The following is a 24,887-nucleotide window of genomic DNA, read 5'->3' as shown; positions in this document are numbered from 1 at the left end:
ATATAAAACATTTCCAGTTAATTAGAAGCACATACCAGATCTGGATGCTTTATACTTACAGTCAAGCATTCAAGTGTTAAATAATTAATGTCTCCTTTTGCAACAGAATATGGCATAATGCAGATTGCAGCATTCAGAACCAATCAAAAAGATAGATTTTTTTTAAATCTGTTTATACAAAATAACTGTTGTTAAGACAGTATTTGCAGAGGATGTTGTAGGAGCTAATAAATAATGTATGTATAAAACACTGCTTACTGAAAAAGCTACTATGAATTTCTACAGAAAACCTCAGAAAATTCCAACAAAAATCAGTCGAGCAGAACAGCAGAGAGACTTTCCTACATTTTATGGCTGAAAAGAACAGGGATGACTAGTGAAAGGTCTGATCCCTTACAGTAATGGCCCAAGCTATGTTGGTCTATTTTCTCTGAAATTTTGTCTAATTAGGTTTCAAAGGTTTGAAAATCCAGCATTTCTATCCTCCCAAATATTGAGGATGATTCTATTAAGTAGAAAAATATCTTTTCAATTTAAGCCATAAGTAAAAGAACAGGGCATTTTCTGCCAGATTTCACTTGGAGGTCTTTAGTCATCTAAATTAAATGCAATATATTTCATTTTTTAAAAGTAATGATACATTTTATTATTTTTTAAAAATAATTTTGATTAAAAACAAGTTCTGAATAGACAAATAACTTCAGGGGGACATTAAAATATTAACATTTTAGAAGTGTTTTAGAATATTTTTATTATTACACTTTACAGCTGAACTACATCCATGATCTGTTTGTAAAGACTTTGCAAGACTTATTTTTTTGTCAATCAACATAACATTCACATCTTTGTCTGCACTCAAAAATAGAATATAAATTTCAGATTAGGACTAGAATTGAGTTTGTATATTGCAAAAACTATTCAGTACCAACGAAAGCAGAGAAACCAAAGAAAAATAAACATGAGCTGCACTGTATTAATGCAACAAAACTTAAAGGCATAAAGTAATGCCTCAAATCAGCAGCCCCTAAAGTACTGCTGCAGAGTACCTCATACAGGTTTTACTGACACTCCTGGTTTCACTGACCTACACAAACTAAGGCCAGTACTTTTAGATATTCAGCTGTCACTGGTTTCAATGGATGCTAAGTACATAAACTCCAGCAACAGGCTCAACTTTCTGATTTGTGAAAAGAAAGTATCTTCAGATTCCATTCCATCAGTGTCAAGAGATCTGCTCTTACTTCCCACTACTGAATTACAGTGTGTCCTACTCAAACATCACTTGAAATAAAAGATAAAAGTTAAATACTTTTGGAACAGTTGGGCTTTAAGGAATGAATCCATAAAAAATTATCCTGGGACACCATATCATGTGAGATTCCCACAAATCAGCAATTGCACAGAAATTAATCGTGTGCATCCTATTACTCCATGATAGCCAGAAGTTTTCCTACAAGTCAGTGGCATTTACCACAGGGGAAATAAGTGGTTGCTGGGCAAATTTATCTGTGGAGAATGTTTGCCCTGAACTTTAGAAAAGGCAGCAAGCAGCGAGCAGTTAAGCGTGATTAAAGAGGAAATAACTTATAATCTAGTAATGAAAATATTTCAGTGCCATTTCATAGATTAACACATCTTCTCATGAAGGTACAAAGAACTGGAAAGCCTCTGCAAGTACAGGGTGCAGCAAACCATCTTACTTGCTTTAGAGTGTAAAAAATAGAAAAAACATCTGGAAAAAATATGAAGACCATCTTTAAAAATTATGTCAGCTATAAGTTCTGAATTCACAATTTAACAAGAAAGCCAGGACTACAAGGTTTAAATTAATTTGGCACCCCTGCAAACAGCTGCAATACCTTTATTTTGAATGTTATACCCCCATGCACTTGAAAGGCAAATCAATATCGAGAAGGTCACTCCCATTACCTCCCTTGTACCTTTCTTTCACACTTGCCTTTCAGAAGAGTTGAGCTCATGGATTGCTGCCAACAACTTCACCAGCACCTGCAATTTTCCTGAATCAGTTTCACAGAAAGTGTCTGAAGTATAATCTTGTGGGAAGACATCTATTACACCTTCATAGAGGCTGGACTCATCGTATTGCTCAGACATAGGATCACAGCTTTTTTCCTGCTGAAAAGAAAAGGATTAAAATTCCATATCCCCTCTAACATAAAATTTTTAAGATTGCTGTATTTCTATCACAAAGACAAAAGGAGGCATAAAAAGCTGCCACAAAGCAATGTGGCATGTGAGCATGACAACCTTCCAACACAGGATTGAAAGTGAAGTTTTAAAATACTTATAGTTTATATTAGTTTACATTCTCTAATCTAAGACATTGTTTGAAGCTAAGGAGAAAGTTGAAATATTTAGAACTGAAAAATGTGTACAAGTTCTCTACTTAAACAACCATACAAATGTATTTCCACAGTAAAGACATATCTAAACCTTGGGAGTGAGGAGGAAATCAATACATTGTGTATTCTTTCTAAATCCCATAATTATTATGAAACTTCCCAATCATTCACTCTGTTTGGGAAAGTACTGTAATTAAGACTAGAAATGAAGAAAAGCTGGCAAACAAAACCAATAAAATAGTAGAAACACAGGTAATATTTTGCTGTACTTAGAAAATCAATGTTTCACAGGGAGGAAAAAGACCACTCAAATGCCAAAACCATAATGGTAATAAATTATTTGTACATACAGTCCTCTGCATCCCTATATTTAATAAAGGCTTGTGTTTTTGCATATGAAAGGTTTCTAATGCTTATACTATGAAGTAAAGGTAATGAACTTTACTTGGCAGCATTGAAGGCTAGAGGGATACTGCACTGTGCATATTCCACCAAAGTCATAAAGTACATCTTTAAAGAAAGACTTACATTTGCACCCACCTTACTTGGACTTCAGCTAGTGGCCCTACTATTACCACATTCTAATTATCATACTATTTGCCTATGGGAATAAAAACATTTTTTTATGTACAACCCTAGGAGAAGCGGTAATGGGGACATCTAGCACCACTGACATCTTGAGCCTGCAGCTCCCACGGTCATTAAGCTTGAAAAAGTGAAAATATCATGTGGACAGGGAGCTTTCAGAGAAACCAGCAGACATACTAGTAATACTAGTAATCTAGACTACTAATCCCTAGTTAATAGTGCTCTTTGTAAAATTCACATTTCTATGTATTTTTAGAGATATTCAGAGACAAGGTTAAGATGGAAAATACATTAAGAAAGAGAAAACAGCATAAGGCAATAGGAAACTGGTGAGATACTCTTCCTGAGCACATTCAGATTTCCTAACACTTGTGCTTTTGAAAGCAGACTTCCTAGAGCAAGCTGCATGTGAGAGTATGGAAATGACCTTAAGCAACATGCACATTGATAACAGTTTTAGTGACACGTGTCTGCTGAAATGACTAATTGCAAGCACACACCCCCGTGCAAATAGATACCTTTATAGCTTTAAACAGAAGACATGGATGATTGCAAAGTTTTTTCAGAGCTCCTATACATATTAGGTGGGGACTGTTTTCCAGCCTGCCTTGCAGACAGGATGTAATGACACGAGAACTAAGCAGTTTTCGATACAATTCAAGTTGCAGCGCTGTTGGTCGGCAGAAGATTATGCTCTCCTTTTTGGGGGGCAGAAATTTGTTAATAACCTCCTGTGTTCTTCTTAGAATAAAGAGTCCAGTGAGGCGTGTGAGTTCTGCTGCTCTTTTTTCTCCTAATTCCTTTTCCTCCTAAAAGAATAAAGTACAAAATTAATTAGAATCTTGCATTTCATCAGAACAATCTTCTGTATGATTTTAATTAGGTATTTAAATAACCTTTTAAAAGTATGATACCATTTTCTGACATCCACTGTAATGACCAATTCTTCTCCAATTACTACCACTGCATTAATTCTATGTCTGGTTTCTAAAGTCTTAAACAAAGGAAAATAATGTCCCAGATGACATCCAAGGCTTGAATTATATTCTAGAATTCTATTCTCAAGATGCAGTGAAAGCATGCAGACTTTGCAGTGGTGTGGAGAAGCTAAGAATGGATAAAGTATTGTCACATGGCAATGCACATGGCCTTTTGGGGAATGCTGTTGCCTGATAATTAATAGGCAGCTGAAATGAGGTGATTTGATCATGTGTGTTCTCCTTCTGTTCCCTTTGAAAAACAAGTGACTTCATGTCAATATGAAGGTGAAAAGCTTCAGCTACTATTAGTAGTCCTGAGCTTCACTTTGCTCCATAGAATACAAATTTCATTTTACCATGAATTTTCTTCTAGAACTGATTTTTTAACCAAATACCTCTGTTGCTGAAGGTTCTCTAGATCTGACAATTGGCTCCTCATATATCTTTCTATACGTGGATAAAGAACCAAGTATTCCTGGATTCACAAACTCTATTAATGCATAAAATTCTTGCAAGTCATTTTGGATTGGAGTACCTTGGAAGAGAAAAAAAAAAATCTGCAATTGGTTATTTTTACTTTAAACTGAAGGAAGTACATTGAAAGCAGGGGTCAATATTGACAATGTATCCTGTAACAGATGTTTTATTTCTGTGTGAATTACTCAGAGTCCTGAATTGATCTAAAACTTTACCATGAATAACAAGATACTGCACTCCTAACTAAACAGACTGCAGATATAATTGTTCTAACAAAGGAATTTAAAAAATCAAGTTCTAAATAAATTTAATTAAATAACTACAAAGGAAAACATTCAGTGCAGAGTCCCAATTCCCTTACAGAAGATCTAAGGCTCCTTGCTTGCCCCTGAAGACTTACATATTTATGTAAAAACAATTGGAAATAACCTGTTTTTAAACACCTGAGATTTCTTCATTTAATACCCATTGCCAAAATTCCTACTGATCTCGTGCTTTTCTTTTACCCCAACCTAGCACTATCAACATAAAAAAATACTGAAAGTAACTGTAGATACTAACCAGTAAGGATAATTCTCCTCTCACAAGACAGACTAGTAAGGGCCGTAGTTGTCTTAATAGTGCTGTTTTTCAGCCGATGTCCCTCATCACAGATCAGGAGGTTAAATTCTACAGCCTGAATTTGATCCAAAGATCGCAACAGCATCTCGTAACTGATTATCATAACAGAATAAAGTGGAGAACTGATGAATTCTTCTACTTTGTGGTCCTGCAGGCATAAAGGAAAATAAATCATACAACTATTTCGTTGGAGATCACTTCCTTAAAAATCATCACATTCCTTAAAAATCCAGTAGCTACAGAAATTTCTTCTCACATGACAAGGTATTTACTATCTCCTACATGACTTCAGATTATTGATTCTTTCCTAATTTGCGAAAGAGATCTGATACAGCAATTTAGAATTTTACCACCTCATTAAAAGAAAATTTATTATTCTTTTAAGCCTTTAAATCCTCTGAGATACATTTCCTACATTAAATCCTTCTGAGATGAAGGTGAAAAGCACAGAGTTCTTGTAATAGCTTTCCACTGCTGGAATTTGGTAAGCTTCAAATGAATAATTAAAGCCAAGATAATGAAGGGCCACAGGTAGCTCCTGGTACATTCACTTTGGATCTCAGCCTGTAATGTCCAGTAGGAAATTACCGCAGTCTACCAGTCTACCAATTTTGTAGATTTTAATTGAATTTTATATTATTGAATATTATATCCTATTGGTATTATTTAACCTACTGAATTGGTTCTAGGTCTCAGGACATAGAAGAGCAAAGTTCAGCTTGATTGGAGCTCAGCAGGGAGGAGTTCTGCAGGGAGCTTTCATGGACGTCAAAGGAACTCCCAAGTGCTGGGATTTTTTCAAGGATGCTCTTCTGGAAGCATGAAAATAGTCCATTCCCTTTAAAGATCAGGGAAACAAATGGAGCAAGAGACCCCTTGGCTTAACTGAGAGCTTCTGAATCAAAATCAAAAGCAAAGTGCACCAGCGATGGAAATATGGATAAATACCTGTTGAGATCTACAAGGGCATTGCCAGGGCCTGCAGAGATGCAGACAGAAAAGCAAAAGCTCAGCTAGAAATTAATTTAGCCAGAGATGTTGAGAACTGCAAGAAACAGCTCTCCAAGTACGTAAAAAAGAAGCAGAAACAGAAGGAAAATACTGGCCCACCAATAAACAGGAGGTGAATTAGTCACAGCACCTTCTTTACCTCTGTCTTCACCAGCACTGCTGGGCCCCCAGCCCTGGGAACAAAAATCCAGGCTAATTACAGACCAACCAGGGTCAGTGAAGGAAGGTGGGGGTGAGCTCTTACAGGAGCTTGACCCCTATGGATTAATGGGCCCTGACATTGCCCAGGGGTATTAAGAGAGCTGACTGACATCATTGCAAGGCCAATGCATAACTTCTGGCGAAGTCAAATCGAATCCTCTGGAATGTGCCAGAGGACCGGACATCTAAAAATAGGGTTTAAAGGGGTTTAAATCCCACCTACAAGTAGGGTTTAAAGGAGGAACTTCTTAAGTTATGGAATGAATCTTCATGGGAGCTATCACATGTCAGAGAAAGCAAGGAGTTGGGAAAAGCCAACATAAACTCACCAATGACAAACTGAGCTTGACAAACCTGGTCACCCTCTGTGACAAAGCAAGTTGCTTGGTTGGTGTGGGCTGGGTGGACATTGCCTCCTGGATTTCTCCAAGGCTTCAGAATGGTTTCCCACAGCCTCCCTCTGAAAAGCAGATGGGCTGTGGTGTGGATGGATGCTCCATGTGGGAACTGGCTGAGGCAGCACCCAGCGGGTGCTGGTCAATGGCTCCTCCTCAAATGGGCAGCGTGGCACGAGTGGGGTCCCCTGGGATTGGTGTCAGGCCCAGCTCTGCTTAATATCCTCAGAAAGTGATTGAGAAGATGGGATCAAGTGCACCACGATGAAGTTTCCCAGCAACACCAAACTGAGTGGGAAAGTGGATGCTTTGGAAGAGAGAGCCACCCTGCAGGAAGATTTGGATAGGCTGGAGAGTGGCTAACAAGAATCTGATGAAGTCTAGCAAGGGCAATCATCATATCTTGCACCTGGGAAAACATAACCCAGGTGTGCAGCACCATAGGGCTGGCATCCACCCAGCTGGGGAGCATCTCTGTGGAAAGGGATCTGGGGATCCAGGTGGACAATCAGATCAGCATGAGCAAACAGTGCTGTGCTGGCACAGAGAGCCAACGGGGTGCTGGGCTGCATCCACAAGGGCATCACCAGCAGAGATCCAGAAATCATTGTCCCACTCTGCTCAGAGCTCATCAGGCCACACTGGAACGCTGTGCTCAGTTTTGGTCCCTGCTGTGCAGAAAAGATGTGGACAGGCTGGAGAGGGTCCAGAGAAGAAGAGCCACAAACTGGGAAGCCTGTGACAGGGGAAAAGGCTGAGAGAACTGGGTTTGTTCAGCCTTGAGAAAAGAAGGCTTAGGGGAGAACCTTATCACCATGTTCCACTATTTAAAGTGAAGATGGAGACCCTTTTTACAAGAAGTCACATGGAAAAGACAAGGGATAATGGGTACAAGGTTACTCCTGAGGAAGTTCCAATTGCACATGAGAAGAATGTTTCAGAATGAGAATCACCAGCCACTGAAATAATCTCCCCAGGGGAGTGGTGGAGATTTGTCCGGACAGGATGCTGGGCCATCTTGTCCAGACAGTGCTTTTGCCAAGAAAGGTTGGACTGCATGATCCTTGAGGTCCATTTCAATGGGATATTTCACGATTATTCTCTGATTAATTTTGTTACTAGCCCTTAACATTGATGGGTTGGCCAACAAGTAAGGTCACCCTGGGATTCAGAAAATAAAGAGTCCATAATCAGCCCCAGAAAACATGTCTGTCTACTGATAGATTTCTAATCTCTGTATTATTGGTCAGAAAACGACTGCAACCATCCCCTCTCTTATATACCCCTCAAGCCCTTTCCCTTCAAAAGACACCAAGAATTTTCCTGTCTATTGAAGGAAATGCACACACTAAATAGTCACTGTAATGGTACAGAGAGCTTCCTCCAAAACAGAAACAGCTGTTTTTCTGTGCAGACTTGTAAATGTACTAGGATTGTCTACCTGTCTTGCAATTATGCATAAAACTGGAAAAATCAAAAATCTCCTGTGGGCATGTCCCTTACCTTTCCACTCAGCTCCAGATGCTAATTTTCTGAATGCTTCTTCCTATGTCCTAAAGGTGTTCACTAACTAAGCAGGCTATGGGTGCAGCTGACAAGCTGCAACCTCTCTAATTGTGAAAACAAATCAGTCTAGAGCCTTAGAAGGTTTTTTTATTTCCAAACAAGATCAGTTACCAAACACAGACGACTAAGTCTGGAGCCAGATGGTGTAATACATTGTAAAAGCAGCACAACTTAATTATCACAACCTTTAGAGCCTCCTGGCAGGTGATTCAGATGAATCCATGGGATGAATCCAGCACATTAATCTCACAAAGTACCATGCAGCAGATCAGCCCACATGCTGCTCACAAGGAGGCCCAGCACATCAGAGGAAGCAAGGAGTAGTAAGGACCAGGTAACAAGGACATGCACCCATTTTTCCAGGTGTTTGGGACTGGACTTGAGCAGTCCTGTTGTTTCCAAGACTGTAGTTAACTGCCTGTTTTCTTGTTGTATTTTTACTGCTGTTTTCAAAACAGAAGCAGAAAATTTCCCAACACAGGAACAGAGTCACAGAGGAGCCCTGTAGGGAAGACCCAATGCTGTCCCAGCCCAGTATACAGGCTCCACGTTGCAGCCTTGAAGACAGAGGCAATGCCTCTCTGGACTTCTCCTGGCATGGTCAAGCACCAGAAGATGCCCAGCGTTCAGAAACCATTTTCTTTTTGTACACTTTCAGGCTGTGAGCTGAGATGGGGAAAGTGGCCTGAGGCACTGGGGAACAGCCACCAACATCCCTCCCCTGGAAAAATATCAAGTATGCAGGGGAGTTTGAACTCCTTACAAAAAAAAAAAAAAAAGCAGAAGAGTCCCTTACAAGCCTCCTGCAGTCAAATATAATGTATTTCCTACTGTATGTAACAACAGCAGTGGTTGAAAGATGAAAAATTAAAATAAATTTACAAGCTAATTTCAAGTAATTAATTCATACTCTTAACTGGCTGCAGAATATGTCTATATTATACTCCATTTTAACAATTACCCAAAGTGACTTGACAGATTTAAGTGAGCTGCCTGGAGCCACATATGGAGCAATTATCAATCAGTATTAGAGGTCCATAATGTCCCAGACTTCCTCTTTGAACAGGCCTTTCTTTGCACTAGTTCAAATCCAATGTAGCTGGTAAAGTGTGAATTCAAAAATGCTGAATCATAAAGCAATGTAGACCTGTAATTAATTATTTTTCCAGATATTTTGACTTCAAAACCAAATCAAAACAACTCCAGTAGGAAGTGCTACTCTGCAGACAGATAAAGGAATTATTCTCTCAAACACATTGCAAATGCTTAAAATAGGAATTAACAAGACCTAAAAGCAACCTTTGTGGAGATACCTTCCTTTTAAAAGCAATGTTCTCCACATGGTATTTGCATATTAACATAATTAAACTGCAATCACATTTTAAAAGATAATATCCTGGTGTGTTAAAAAGTCTGTTACTGAAGGGTTAGGATTAGGTTATGGCATTTCAGTGTGAAAGTGAGGAAAACATTTTAAAACATCTGGCAGTTCTTTGAATGCATTCCTTATAGACAAGAACAGAAGAAAATGGTGGAGAAAAGCTCTTTCTTTAAGTTATACTGGAGAAATAACAGCATGGTAATTGCTGTTTTTCCAGAGAAGATAGACAGTAAGTTATTGTGAAATACCTCATTATACCCCAGGCAAGTCATATTGTGTCTTCCTTTTGCATGACAGTGTATTCTGTGGTATTTGGGAACGCAGCTGTTAAAGCTGCTGAGTGTCCCCAGTCAAATAGGTCCAATGAGATGAGTAACAGTTTTAAAGTTATTTAAATTTAAAGGAAGTGAAAGCTACTGTCATTTTGGGGCACAGTAACTGTCATCACATTCAGGCTTTCTCCTCCCAACATTATTCATAAGAACTGCAAGAAAACGTTTCATTATCTCTAACTCGCCTTTTAGGTTAAAAGGTTGCCATATTTTGCCTTGTATCCATTTCTTTTAGGAAATTTCATTTCTCCCATCCCACCCTATATTATATTAGAGTTCCTGGCAAGTCAGTTTGCTTCATTTCCACAACCTGAAACAAGTTACTAAGAAAAACAAATTATGCACAATGCACCTATTATACACGCATTGTCTTCAGTGGAAGACCTACAGTTTGTAGAGTTTGGCAATAATGAGTCAAATTTAAAGAAATTGTTATTGTTACAAAATTGTGTATAGTTTACCAAGAAGTAAACTTCCATTGAAAACTTCTGCTTCACCTGAAATATTAATTCTTCCATTAAGGATAATTCAAGAAACTAAAGGCAAATCTGGTTGGTGTAAGAAATGGATAACCTTTAGAATGAAGAACTGTTTGTTTCATCAGTCTACCTGTATGAAATTATTAGATTAAAAAATAATTTTGGAAGACAAGTATCTTCATCTTTGATGCAAGCACCAATGGAGGTACTACAAGCTCTCCACTTCCCTGGAACTTGTGAATGTTAATAGCAGAAGGAACAGTTTCACTACAGGAGGGGACAGGGATCAGCATCATCCTGCTTCTTAATAAGATTTGTACTTGCCTGCATTATTCTAGAGACAAGAGATAGTCTCATGACCTAACACTGAGACTCTAGGCTTGGTAACTCTTGAGACTTTAAATCATCCCAACAGAGATCTAACTCTTGACTGTGACACTAAAGGGAATAACCTTCTGAAGTACCCCAAAACAGGCAGCCAAAACAAATTAGAAGTTTTCAGTACAGAACAAAAGCAACTACCACAGAAACAGGCGGAGGCTTTGGTATGTAAACAGGGAAGGTGTGCACTTTGATACATTACAGAAAACTCCTTAAGCTGAAGAGGCACAGGGAGGAGCATGTCACCTTTTACAACTCCAAAGGGGAAACCAGAAAAGGTGAGACAGACATATGCTACACGTGAGCTTGGGTTATGACTGAAGACTGACAGCAAAATACTCATATGGACAATTATCTAAAGAAGAAATAAAGTACAACAAATTAACATTAACAGAGAATTACTAGGCTTTGTCTCTAGTTAAAAAAAAAAAAAAAAGAAGACAAAAAACCCCATAATTTCTATATTCTGAGCCAAAAATGACCTAATCCACTTTTGGAAATAAATCTTACCTGATCAACTGTAAAGACTTTGATCCTTTCGCTTCCCAACCATTTCTGAAATTCTTTTTTCCAGTTTTTCACCAGACTCCCAGGGGTGACCACCAGTGCTCGCTTTAGCACAGGTCTGCATCCGTAGGGCCCCTGGCGCAGCAGAGTCCACACAAGGGCAATGCACTGCAGGGTTTTGCCCAAGCCCATCTCATCAGCCAGAATAGCTCCAGACCTGCCACTAACTCTGAAAGAGGGAACGAGGTGCTGGTATCATTTTAAAGGACATATCTGTAACTATCCCCAACTGCTTCAGGGATTTGCTTCTGTGCTTGTTTTCTGAAGTATAAAAACCTATTTATACTTATTATGTCTCCTGTAGGTTTTTATTCAGTTGTACTAGAAGATCTTAGAATGAAAATTCTCATTCTCTACATTCTCTAACTCAGTAGTCCTCTAAAACTAAAGTTTAAATCTGCCTTTAGAACTAGAATTATCCAATACTTAAGGAATCTATGGCTTGGGAAAACACTTTTGAAAACAATGCTGTATTTTTTGAAACAGGTTGAAATAACATCTTTTTTATTCTAAATGCCAGAATTATAAATTACATGAATAATTTTGAATTATATGAAATATAAATCCCATAAAACAGTGTTTTTCAGCATGGTTTTGATTATATCTGTATTTACAAAATTTGGTACGTAGAAATGACAGGCCTTTCGGTGCACTAGCTTCTCATGACATCCAGCAAAGGCATGGCAAGTATGATGCTACATTTAGGTCAGAAAAAACTTGTGCAGCCGCTTTTGGGAGAAAATTACTAACATTAATTAACTGAAAAATTGCTCAACACTTCCCAAGATGTCACATTTCAAACATGGGCAGGAAAATATTATAGGTATTAAAAGCTACACGGATAATTATTACCTTACCTCATTCCCATTACACATTCATACAGAAATATAATTCCTTCTCTCTGATGTGGGCGGAGATTACTTGCAATGTAAGGATCTACAACTACATCCACCACAGGTAAACCGGCCTTATTGAACATCCACTGATGACTTGCATTTGGTCGTGGCATAACCAGAGAATCTTCAAGTTCAAAGCATAATCAAGCATTACTTTCAGTCTGTTAGCTAAACTTATTAAAGTCAATGATTTAATTACTGTTAAAAATACCGTTTATTATATTGACCATTCTCAGACTGAAAACACATTTATAAGTACCTAGATTGCCTTCTACAAAAAACCATTCTTTTAAAGAGGCTTTCCAAATAGTTTTTTTCTCAAAGGTAAAGATGATAAACTGAGAAATATGAGGAGGTTTTTTTGGATGAGGTGAAACTGCCTACCTAATAAAAGTTGCTTGATAACTTTGAATTCATAAAGTTAAATTCATAGAGTTAAATTAGAAGAAGTTCCAAAATACTTCTGAATTAAAAATCTAAGAAAAAAAACAATGACCTACATAAAATCTAAATACTCTAAATAATATATTTCAAGGGGATAGTCTTGCAGTAGCCCAGAAAGTCTTCCCTGCCCAAGAAACAGCCACTGATTTGTTAAAGAAAAATAAGAGAGGATTGAGTGTGAGCTGACAAAGACTGCCACAGTGCATGAATAAAAGAAGTTGAAGGGTTTGAAGACATGCAGAGGCAAAGAGAGAATGAAATATTGAGCAACATCTAAATAACAGTTTTGCTTGCCATAATCAGTTTACAAACATTATGATTTTGCTAGACAATGTCTATTCTTGGGTTACTCCTGCTGCTGCTACACACCTTCACTGAAAAACTGTATTGTCAGAGGACAGAATGAGAAAGCAATTTATGGCTTCTGGTATTTTTATGTCACTATCGTAAACCTATACTGATAATTTATTTATGGGAATAGGTTGGTTGAAGGCTTATATCAGTCAGGGAGATTTTGTTTCCTACTGACAAAGGGTTGAGTTCTGATGGATTAAATCAAATTGCATGTGCATATATTTAAAAGCCAGTGGAAACAAACAGATAACTTTTCTGACAAAAATCTGCATGAAAATGAGGAGGAAACAAGGCTTGGATAAACACTGGACTAAAAGCTTAAAAACTGTATGTGGAAGATGTAGCTTTATATCTTTGCCACTGTGCTCCGTTCGGCTGGCTTTCCATTCTGTAGAAGCTGCATTTTAATCAACTATAATAATAGACATCATGGTGAAGTGAAAACCTCTGACTGTTCCAATATCAAGGTCCTGGTCTTGTAAAGTATCTCAGTAACTTCTGCAAGAGTTAATGCAATCAGGCATTAAATAGCATGATCCTCCTGTGTAAGCAAACCTAAAGCCTGAGAGCCCAACCCATTGATGTGTTGAGAGCTCCCAAAATATGATACAAGGTATTCAAATTCACTACGAGTCACAGAAGACAACTAGAATACTTTTAACTCTTTAACAAACTAGTGCAGAAACAGCAAAGTTGTTAATTTACATGCTGAATATATTGGCCTTCTTTGGTCAGATTTTCAGTTAGAATGCTAATGCAGCATCATCTTGCAATCTCAGGAAGGAACATTCTTAGATAAAATGTAATCAGGCTAAATTAAGACCAGAAGTTGGTGTTAATAAGGATGCTCTTTTATAATTACCACTTGACTAAGATTTCATTGTTTATTTACATAGCAGCCAGGTAACAGCTTCCAGAAGTCTCACAGTATCAGGAAATGATGTAAGAACTCAGAGGGAGGTATTACAGTAAGAATATAGAAAAAGAGCTGCGTTTTTTTAAATAAGCACAGCTCTGCTTAGCAACATTTTTTTATGCTCATTTTTATCTTCCATCTGAAAGACAGAGCTACCAGCAGAATATAGCTCCTATATGGTTTGTAGACAAAAAACAGTTCTGCTTAATAATCAACACCACTTACACAACTGCTTAACCAGCCTGCTCCTATACAATATGTGAACTCTCATGGCTCTTCAGCACAAAACTATAAACATTTATTCCAAAACATATCTGGTTGAGTTTTAGTTACACTCACTGGCTGTGAAGGATCAGGCATTGACAGAAGCAATTCTCTCAAAGTGGCACAACTTTTCTATTGCTGATCCTCCACTGCAATTACTGTGCTGTCACATTATGGCTGTATGCCACTGACCCCAGTGGGAAGCTGGAACTCATCTAGAACTCCTAGTATGTGTCAGATTGTTTCAGTGATCAGTAAACTCATTGTCTTCGGCAAAACTCTTAGAAACTACTCTGTTTCCATAGCCATCTGTAACAACTATGAAAAACTTGGTTCAGTGTAGAGTATTTTACTTGTTAGAAACACACATGACAAAATCCTAGCATGGTTAGATAATAATACTGCATGTCAGAAATACTTCAGTAATACATTGAGGTTACACAATCAATATTTTTTGAGAGTCAGAGGATGTTTAAAGAAACTTTAAAATTTCAATCTTACTTGTGGCATTTGGATCATGGCGAGGTTTGCAGCTTTGGGAATCTCTGAGCATATTCTCTTTAGTACTGGGTTGACAGACATTTTTGAATGGTTTACAGAATAGTTTTGTACTGGTTTGAGATAATGCAGATGCATCTGTTTCATGAGTCCCTATTCCAGCCTGAAAACACCTGCCACTGTTGAAATCATCTGCTGAAATTACACCCATCACTTCAATTTCTTTTCCGCCAACCATCAGTGTTTGACCTTCATCAAGGCTGTCTAACTCTTTAGCTTTATATCCAGTACCTAAAAGAACATAAAAATAAAATAATTAGGACAACACAGCAAGTACTATTTCCTTAAAACCAGTACTCATCTGCAGGAAGGAAAAACTGTGAAAAAGTTACTCATTCTGAAACATTTAATTGTTCCACCTTTAAGCCTTTCCCTCCTTAATAGAGTGACATGTGAGTGCTAATAATCAGAATTAGCAAAGTATATGAGCAAAGACTCAGTCATCCTCATCACCAACCAAGTCTACTAAATGTCAAACAACTGTTTAAGACAGCTTTTAAAAAGTAGCTCCATGTGGTAAAATCCAGAAGTTTCCCTTAATAACCATCCTAAGTCCTTTTCCCTTTTTTTCATGCCCCCAAAAGAAGTCTCCTAACCCCTCCTGCTATTGATCTAAACGATGTATTCTACTTTTTAAATAATTCTACATTAGTTTTCTTACACTTAAAGATTCAGATGCCTCTGAAATCTTCACTTCTACATATGCTCTGGAACATGTTCTGATTATTGCCAAGATTTATGAGTAAGTTAAGTTCAAAACTTGTTAGGCTTGGTCAGGTGGGCATTCTCACTGCAGCTACAAATACAATTCCAAAACACAGCTACAGCTGGTATCATTACAAAATACAGCTACAGCTGCCACTTCCTTTTAAGAGAACAGTGTAGGAAAGAGTGGGGGTTCCTTCTTTTAAATAGCAGTCTACTGGTTGAAGCTCTCACATAAGAATCAGAGGACATATAATTTATTTTCTTAACTCAGAGAGGTCAAAGCCACATCTCTGTTTCAGAATTCTTTACTTCAATTGTTGAATTTGTATAAATTTGGATAAACAGGCTTCAATCCTTAGTGAGGCCAAAAAAAAAAAACCAAAAACCAAACTCACAAAAAAAAAAAAAAAAAAACCAAAAAAAAACCTCAGACAAAAAAAAAAGGTAAGATTGTGTAGACCAGCAGTTAAATCACTCAGCTATGAAGAAAAAAGAAAGAAGCAAGGCCTCCCAAGGCACATTTTATCCATCAAACACCATATATAAAGTATAAAGACTCCTGGAAACTGTTGGCAAAGCTTGGGTCTGCCGCTTCTAAGAATGTGAAAGATTGGAAGGTGAAGCTCTGCATCTGAATTCCTTTAAGAGGAAAAATTACCGAGGTGTTTCACAGTCTAAGAGTCTAAGCACGTGCTGAAAAACAGTCTGGCCAAAAGGGAAAGGGAGACACTTCTCCTCCTCTCCTCTGGAAGTATTCAGAAAGCACACAGTGAACCTTGTTTGGCTCTTGAAACTTGGACTTGCTTTCAGGAAAGAGCTGAAGATGCCTGAACACAAAAGAATACATGTGTCTTCCTAAATAGGATGCTTAGGGAGGGCATTTATGATCCTCTTTGCTCTGCTTTTTTGTTTTCTGTTATTACCTCTACATAGCTTCAGGCTGAACACACTGAATACAGGCGTATCCCTGTGCAGGTTCTGGTCAGAAGAGTCTAATTCTAATACTGGATGGGCTTTAAGGGTAGATAGAAACTGAGAAGGCAAAAAGCAAAACTACAAAGCTCAACTGTTTATGCAGCTGCCAGAAATAACCGTTTCTGTAACATACTGCAATTTACAAGAGAGCACGTCCTAAATTCTTTGCAATGCATTATTAAGGAATTAGGACATTGCAGAGGAGAACAGTAAGATGTTCTGCTGCCTAAAAAATGAGCTATAAGCTGTGCTGATTTTAGGTTCCCTTGTGCCATCCTTGATCCTGCCCTGGTAAGCCTAAGGAAAAAAAGAAAAATTCTTCCTTTGCCTTTTTCTTCCCATTTAAAAATAATAATCCCAAGGGCTCATGCACACTATAAACTTCCCAGTATTACATACAATTTTGGAGGCAAGCACCACTGCTGGACCTTTCCTTCTCACTCAGTGAGTTAAATAATTGCAGAAATTTAACACTCACACTGCTTAAATTGGTCCATGTATTACCTTCTTAGAATCAATATGAATTGAAAGCAATTCTGAATGGGCAAGTTAGCACTAATGACATTGGTATTGTGCTCTCTGACACCATCAAACATGGTAAAAAAACTTTTAAGTTTTTTTTAAGTGAAGTTTTAAGAGAAAATCACAATGTTCATTTTTCTATTGTGTTTGCTGCTAATTCAAGAAGACAGGACTTGAAAAAACAGAAGAACAACAGGGTGGTGGCTGATGCATTCCAGGCATTACTCTCTTTCACTCTGCCTTTTTAAAAACAAGCAAGTCTGTACATATATTGCTTTGCTATAAATAAATTCAAATTAACTTCTAAGTCACAGACTGATTTGCAAATCAAAACTGCCTGGTCCTAACAAGGCTCACAATGTCATGAGATCACAATGTCATGGTTGTAACAAAAGAGCAGAGACGCCATCTCTGACCTAAAATAAATCGAATTATGCTTAGCAAAAACATTGTCCAATCCTACTCCCTTACAGAATATCTTTGGCTCCATTAGCAAAGTTAATTCTTGCTTTGCTTTCAGTAAAAAATTACTGCTCCAAGTTGATGGCAGCCTATGGTTTGCAAGTCTTATTTTTAACTCTGATATCAACCCAAACTATGTCTTACAGCAGCAGCTGCTGCTAAAACTACAAGACTAAAAATTGCTACACAGTTGACTTTGGCTGGGCAGGAAAATTTTGCTGTTTGCCTGTCTTTCCAACAAACATAATATTTTTAGCTGTTTGACAGGCTGAAAAATAAAGGTCCAACTTCTGAAATGTCTGATTGCCCTACTGCTGACCAAGATATCTACAAGAAAACTACCTGTATCTTTTCCCTAAATTTTAACTCCTTCCCTTCTATATTATGTGAGCAACCAAAATCAACTACTCATCCCTCATTTAGCATCGCTGCTGAATTAGTACAGCCATTGATTTCCAGATTCTCCCTTAGGACTAGCATTTGGTGTTTCTGTGAATTATGTTATTCAGCCTGCTCCAGCCTCCCCCATGCATCTGCCTTATATGTAATAAATATAAAGCTGTCTTGCAGTCTTCCCCCCCACTCTGAGAAAAAAAGACAAACCAAAAGCAAACCCAAAATCTCCACTGTTTTTTCATCCTGTGGTCACCATTAGTATGAAGAACTGAAATATCTAAAGAGCTGGGTCTCTTTTAATTCAAAGCACAGTGATTTTCTGCCAGGTGTTCCTTTGAGCAAGCATGCAATTCTACAGTACCTCTGCCAATGTCTTTGCCTTCCATATCTTTCAATATTACTGACTTTCCTTTTGTAATAAGAATAGCATCGCCTTCCCACTTCTTGTGCTTTTTCTTTGATGCCTTACACCACACGACACTGAAATATTTCACAAGGCAGTCAGGTGCTTCCTGAGCTGCTTCTTCCTTTGCAGTCCCTGAGGTTGGCAAATAGACTGCATCTAAAAGGGAAATAAAATAACAAAGAATATCTCAGGTTCTCCCAATAAAGTGTACAGTCTTTTGCATTTCAAAAAAATCAAGACCAATCTATAAATTTCATCTTATATAAACAAAGTGGTATATTTCCTTATGGTAAATTTGGATTGAGACAGAACACCACACAAGGACCAATCCTGAAAAAAAAAAACCAAAACAACATTACATTGTTTCAGAAAGTATGTACTTCCAGGGAAATAAGATTACTTGTTGCATTAGTAAGTGACCTCCTAATTTGACATATATACAAAATGTTAAGAATGGAAAAAGAATAAAAGGAAAGGCTGAAAAAAAAGCAAAAGGGAAATGACCACAGGAGAAAATGAAAACAGGGTCCTCGTGAGATGGTGCTGGGCAATGTTCTGAAAGCAAGCACAGGAAGACAGAACTCAGAAAAGGGAACAAAGGAGTCCAGGAACCAGATCTGGAGCTGACGTCATCTGTACAAAGTAGCAGAATAACCATAACTGTAATAATACAAAATATAATTTTAACTTCTTTCCTTGCACCCTTCAAAAATAACTAATTGTGCAAATCTTGAATCAGACCATCTCTTGAGTATGCACCAACTCAAACACTGTAACTAGGCTTAGATTGATTTATATTTGTCAGCAGTTACCCAGTTAGAAGTGCCATGGATGTCAATATTAATAAGCAATATTTAGGTTAATAAGGTTAAGAAATGATAACAGAACAGACAGCAGTTGATTATAACATTGATTTAGAATAAACACATGCTTTCAAGAGTTAGCAATCTGAGACAAGTAATGGTAGAGAAGTCACCAGCATTACCTAAAGGAATATCTGCAGCATTCCTTTTCAGCACATGCACAGCTTCAAAAGGAGAATCAGACTAATTTTCATTAAAATACCCTTGCACGCTGGTTAAAATCTTAAATAGGTTTGCTCCTTTGATTCCATCTGGGATTCAACACTATACAAATCTGTTACAAAAAAGCACTTATGCCACAGACTAACTTTTCCAAAATTTGCAAGTGTTCTGGTATTTAAAGGAGAAGCAGCAAGAGGAAATTCTTGCTCACGGTAACAGTCCAACAAAGAAGCAGCTTTACCACTTCTACATCAATATTCCTAAAACTGCAAAATAGTCCTAAGTTACACATCTAAAATGAGTTCAATTTTTCAGACTGGTGTTTACTAAAAAGGTATTATCTAAGTGAAAAATGCTGCATTTATCTAGTTGAATATTCTTTCCAAAACACCCCAGAAGTTGTATTGTCTGTACAGAACTCTGTGCTGACACAATGTCTACAGCAGACAGGATTTTCCATACGTAGATGTTCCTTCGGTGCATTAGCCAACATCTGTAGTTTCATGCAGCAGATGTGTCCCCATCTCCAAGGAATAACAGAGCAGCTACTGAACACTGGCATTTCACAGAAGGATAAGAATATGGAACATATTCATAACAAAGAAATGTAGGGGATTCTTTGTAGATGAATCTTGGTAAATGAACCAAACAGTAACAAAAAAATCCTTGCAGCTCTGTAAAAGAGTTAAAAGGCTCCATTGGATCTTCAGTAATCACAAGTGGTAAGATTTAGAGAAGTGAAAGAGAGAGGGGGGAAGAGAGGAAACCTGTACCTTGCAAAAGATTAATTTTATTCTATATTGAGCTTCTAATTGTAAATTGATTCAACAGATAAATGCAAGATGGTTTTCTTTTTGTTTTTCAAAATTATTCTCTTAGTTTATTCAACAACGACTTTCCTTATATTAAGATTTTAAACTATTACTGCAAGAACTGGAGATTTCACTGCAGGATTTTCTTCTTCTTTCTTGAAGGATGGCAATCCACAAACAAATGACCACCTCTTTGTCTCCTTCACTGACCTGCCACATGAGTTTGGTGACCCCTGAGATCTGTGTTATGGTCATTGCTCTTTTACTCAGGCCATCCTGGATGGTATTATCTGAATTACCAGCAGCTTAACTTTGAAATCAATAACAAGTGTTCAAACTTTTCTTATCCCTGCTTCATTTAAAATAATTAGAAAACAAATAATTTAGAAACAAAGTTGGAAATTAACAGCCTTTTGTTATAGTGACTTTTGCTGAAGATTTCCAAAGCATCCTGTCCCCAGTAAGAAGCAAACTGGGCACCAATATTCCATGCAATACTACCATGTTTCTTTGGGGAAAATGAAAAATTATAGCTTCTGCAATGTTCAGATTTCTTCTCTCAATTTGTCTTCTGAATTACCATAACTTCAGAAATATTCAATAACAATTTGTTTCTATGCTACATAAATTATCTTTCTTTTGCCAATAACTACAGTATATTTTCAGATAAAAATGTAAGGTCTTTTTTTTTATTAACATTTCTATGTAAAAGTAATTACATCCTCTCAAAATTATCTTTCACATAATTTCCTTGCATAGAAAACCTAAACCTTTTCACCAGCAATGATGATTAGGTGCTTGCATTCAACATTCTTTTTATCTTATCAGTTTTGTTTGTATTCAGCTTCACACCTATTTAACTTTAAAGATTATTACAGTGCAATAGCAGAATATTTAAATTCAGTAACTACAGTGTCATGAGCTTTTCAGGAATTGAAATGAGAATGGTATGTTATGCACAGGAACTAAGTTCAGTGTTTGATATAGGGGTACAGTGAGCAGTGGATTCAACAGAAACCCCTTACTGCTCTGAGACCATAGACAGTATCTGAAATAAAACTGGATTTGCTGAGACCCTGGAAGACAAACTGCAATTGTACCTTCTGGGCTCTGCTGTTAATGAGTTTGGAGTGAAACTAATAAGTAACAGCAACCGTGCATACCCTGTGGTATGAGAAACATCAGGAAATCATGCTCCCTCATTTCTCTCCCAAGCAGCCAAAAGCCCAGCCTGGCAGTGAGGTTCGTTTAACCATGAAGAAACAGCAGCAAGGGGCATGGCTTTCCTCCCAAAGGAAGGGCTTGGGAACTTTAAAGACACGGCTAACAAGGCTTTGAAAAGCTCCCACAAATAAAGCTTTCTCTCTGTGGTTGAGAAAACAAGGGCTTAGGTTTCAAGATATAAACCATAGCCTCACTGATATGAGGAAAAGTTTCAGCAGCCTCAGGAAGGTGATGATTTACAGAAATCGGGACGGGATCCAGGAGAGGGGACGGGGAGCATTCCAATGGCAAACAGGTTTAACCAGTTTCTGATGAGCAGGATTTAGAGAAAATGCATCGATTTAATGCATTAGGTGACTCCCAAAGCAGCAAGAAAGCAGCTGCACTGTGAAAGAGTCCCCAGAGTAACCCCAGGGTCCATTTCCAGGCACTGCGGCTCAGCACCTTAAGCGCACGCGGTGCCCTGAGGAGCGAGGGGAGGCCTCCAGTGAGCACTCCAGAGGGCACACTCCAGTGAGGCACACACCAGAGGGCACACTCCAGTGGGACACACTCCAGAGGGCACACACCAGAGGGCACACTCCAGAGGGCACACACCAGTGAGTATTGCAGAGGGCACACTCCAGAGGGCACACTCCAGTGAGCACTCCAGTGAGCACACTCCAGTGAGCACTCCAGAGGGCACACTCCAGAGGGCACACTCCAGAGGGCACACTCCAGTGAGCACTCCAGTGAGCACACTCCAGTGAGCACACCAGAGGGCACACTCCAGTGAGCACTCCAGAGGGCACACTCCAGTGAATATTGCAGAGGGCACACTCCAGAGGGCACACTCCAGAGGGACACACTCCAGTGAGCCCAGCACTGGCACCTTGGCCTGGGTGTGGTTTCATGGATGCCTTAATCCCATCCAAGTGCAGCCTGCTGCCAAAGCCATGAGCTCACCTTTCCTTCCCTCTCCCGCTCTGCTTCTCATCCACCAGCTGCAGGAAAGCCAGCCCAATGAATCCCATCACTACAGCCAATACAGGGAAGGGGTATGTGCAGCTTGGACCAAGGAGGCTGGGAGGTTGCCCATCTTTCTTGTAGCAGCTACTGTTAGGTTGGGGTGATTTTCAAACCATGGGTCCTGTGTTACCCATCACCTTCACACCTGGACTTCCATGACATAAGCACGTATGAAACAACAGGTGAGTTTTCCCTCAACTGCTCTGAATCTTCTCAATCAAAAGTACTGGCACAATGTACAGCTTAGAGAAGACAGTTTTGATTCAAGTTGCACTCTGTAGCACTAAAGAATAATTAAGTAGAGGGAGGCAAATAAAAAAATCTGAACTGCAGTAAAAGGAGACTGAGGCTTTGAATGAACCACAGCCCAAACTCAATGCCAGTGCTCTGCTGTAGCCTCGGCAGTGACTCTGCTCAGGTGCCATCAGTCTGCTCCATGGAGCCTGCACCATCTCCTCCTTCTGAGCTGAGGAAGCAACCAAAAAGTTCCTTAATTAATTTCTAACATTTTGAGAACAGACATTTACACAGCAGTTAAATGTCTAGTTGCCTATGGAAGATCTATATGTCACACACTCCGAAGATATCCCAGGCATATTTAAAGAAATATGAGTCAGATAGCATTATCTTTCACTTGCAAAGCTATTTCAGTCTAATAATAAACTTAATACTATGCTAGCATGTAAATGTATATCAGCGTGCCTCCAAGATGGGAAAAAAAATGTAATAACTCTTCCCATGGCACTTCTGTGAGACCTCAGGAGGAGTGCAAAAAGTAAGAGTCAAGCTGGCTTGCCCTAAACCTCCAGGAATCAATGACAATTGGGATTACATTTCAGAGTAATTTGATTACAAGCCAGTGCTTTGTACCTCTCTTTCCAAGACAAAATGCATTTGTAATGCATTTCTCATGCATGAGTATAGATAACAAATTCACCTAAAGACTGATTCTTCAAGCAGGAATATTTTCTTTGGAAAACACATAATTGTTCTAAATCCAAAATTATTTTTAAAGAAAAATGCAAATGATAAAAAAATTTAATATTTTTAAACTTCTGTTTCAAAGTCTCTTAACAATCTGAAATGCCAATCAAACTAGCCTCTCGATTCCTGACCATGCAATACTATGGGGATTTCCTTTAACAGATTTTATTTTACAAAGCTAATAACTTTGCCAGGGCTTCATAGCTAATAACTTTGCCAGGCCTCCATGAGTCCATAGTACATCTTCCATGCTAGCTGTCTCAATTTAAGCACACATATTCACACACATGCACAATGTTCATAAAAACTGGCAGTGAAAGAAAAATCACTGTTAATAAGAAAAATAATCACAGATTAATCCACTCTTAGCCACAATGAACTCATTTCTTTTAGAAGCTCTACTAACTCAATGCTCTGGCAAAGAATCTAAAAATCTGTGGAGGAGATAACACTTTTTTTTTTTTTTTTTTTTGCTAAGCTAAAACTTTTTCCATTTCTGAAAGCGAAAATCTCTTAGAAATAAATGCAGTTTGTACAGTATCTACAGCTTAATTTCTTGAGGATTACACACTGGACATGCTCTAACTGAGGCTGAGAACAGGTTTCTCTGTAGTCACAGCTTTCACCTCTCAGACCAAAGCTGAGTTTCTTCCACAATTCCAGCAGAGAATTTTTCCATGGCCCTCTCCTTCAGAACACCTTCCCCCCTCCTGACACCAAACAAGTAAGGATGGCAGAAGGGACATGGACCAGCTACAAGGAAAAGCAATTTTGGAGATGAAGCCTGAAAACAAGAAAGACTATTGCTGGAAAGGAAGGCTGAGGTTGAACCAGTGGAAAATTGGCAACTGGGTAAAAGACTGGAAGTCTAAGCTAGAAGCAGAGCATGCAGGGAAAGGCTAGGAACCAGACAGGGAGTAAAAGAGTAAGAAAACAACAGGATATGTTAGGAAGATGGTTAGGGAGAACCACTATTGGGATTGGGGTCCAGTACAAGAGTCAAGGACCAGACAGAGAATTTTCTGAGTAGGAGATGGTGAAAAAAAAAAAAAAACAACTTAGTGCATCTCATCTCTGACCCTCAAAATGCAAGATTCACTAGGAACATGTACAGCTGGAAAACACTGAGGGAAATCACAGGACAACTTGGGAGGAAAAAATGAGAACAGGAGCTGATTAGGCAAGGACAGGGAAAATAGAAGTGGAAAATGACAACAGAAAAAACGAACTAAAGACAACACGGTATTGTCACATAAAAAATGGCAAGCAGTTGGGCACAGAAGGGCACTGACTGCACAAAGACATGAAGGGCACTCACATTAACACAACATCCTGGTAAACAGGGCAGACTCAGGTTTGGTAGCTGCTCCTTTGGGAATGGGAATAGTAACAAGGCTGCAATGGAAAGTTTAGATGCAATGTAAGAGATGGAGGTAATTAAGCTCCTGAACCAGATCCATTTCACAGATCATTCCCTGCAAGACAAATCCAAATAAATTCTGACTTTAGGACCAGCAGAAGACCCAGAATCAGACAAATATCTTTTAGTGGACAAGTCCACATAGGCAAAGCAGGAGCTAGAGCTTGAATC

At 38.4% G+C, this 24,887-nt stretch overlaps 1 protein-coding gene across 4 annotated transcripts in view; it reads right to left on the bottom strand.

Annotated features, from left to right (window-relative positions):
• RAD54B (RAD54 homolog B) overlaps positions 1-24,887 on the bottom strand; it is a 63,098-nt gene that overhangs the window by 5,330 nt on the left and 32,881 nt on the right. For 2 of the 4 annotated variants that reach the window (XM_064706495.1, XM_064706498.1), the window contains 8 exons: positions 18,199-18,399; positions 14,718-15,005; positions 12,200-12,362; positions 11,286-11,511; positions 4,970-5,177; positions 4,327-4,466; positions 3,470-3,760; positions 1,958-2,136 (listed from right to left, as the gene is read on the bottom strand). In XM_064706495.1, coding sequence (XP_064562565.1) covers positions 1,958-2,136; positions 3,470-3,760; positions 4,327-4,466; positions 4,970-5,177; positions 11,286-11,511; positions 12,200-12,362; positions 14,718-15,005; positions 18,199-18,399 — 1,696 coding nt within the window. Of the gene's footprint in view, positions 1-1,957; positions 2,137-3,469; positions 3,761-4,326; positions 4,467-4,969; positions 5,178-11,285; positions 11,512-12,199; positions 12,363-14,717; positions 15,006-18,198; positions 18,400-22,249; positions 22,327-24,887 lie in introns of those variants that run through there. The other 2 variants (XM_064706497.1, XM_064706496.1) reach the window with 2 other exon arrangements.

This window comes from Zonotrichia leucophrys, chromosome 2, assembly GCF_028769735.1.
Source record: "Zonotrichia leucophrys gambelii isolate GWCS_2022_RI chromosome 2, RI_Zleu_2.0, whole genome shotgun sequence".
Taxonomy (NCBI): domain Eukaryota; kingdom Metazoa; phylum Chordata; class Aves; order Passeriformes; family Passerellidae; genus Zonotrichia; species Zonotrichia leucophrys.
The sequence above is the reverse complement of the archived record's forward strand: the minus strand, read 5'-3'. Positions and strand labels throughout refer to the sequence as shown.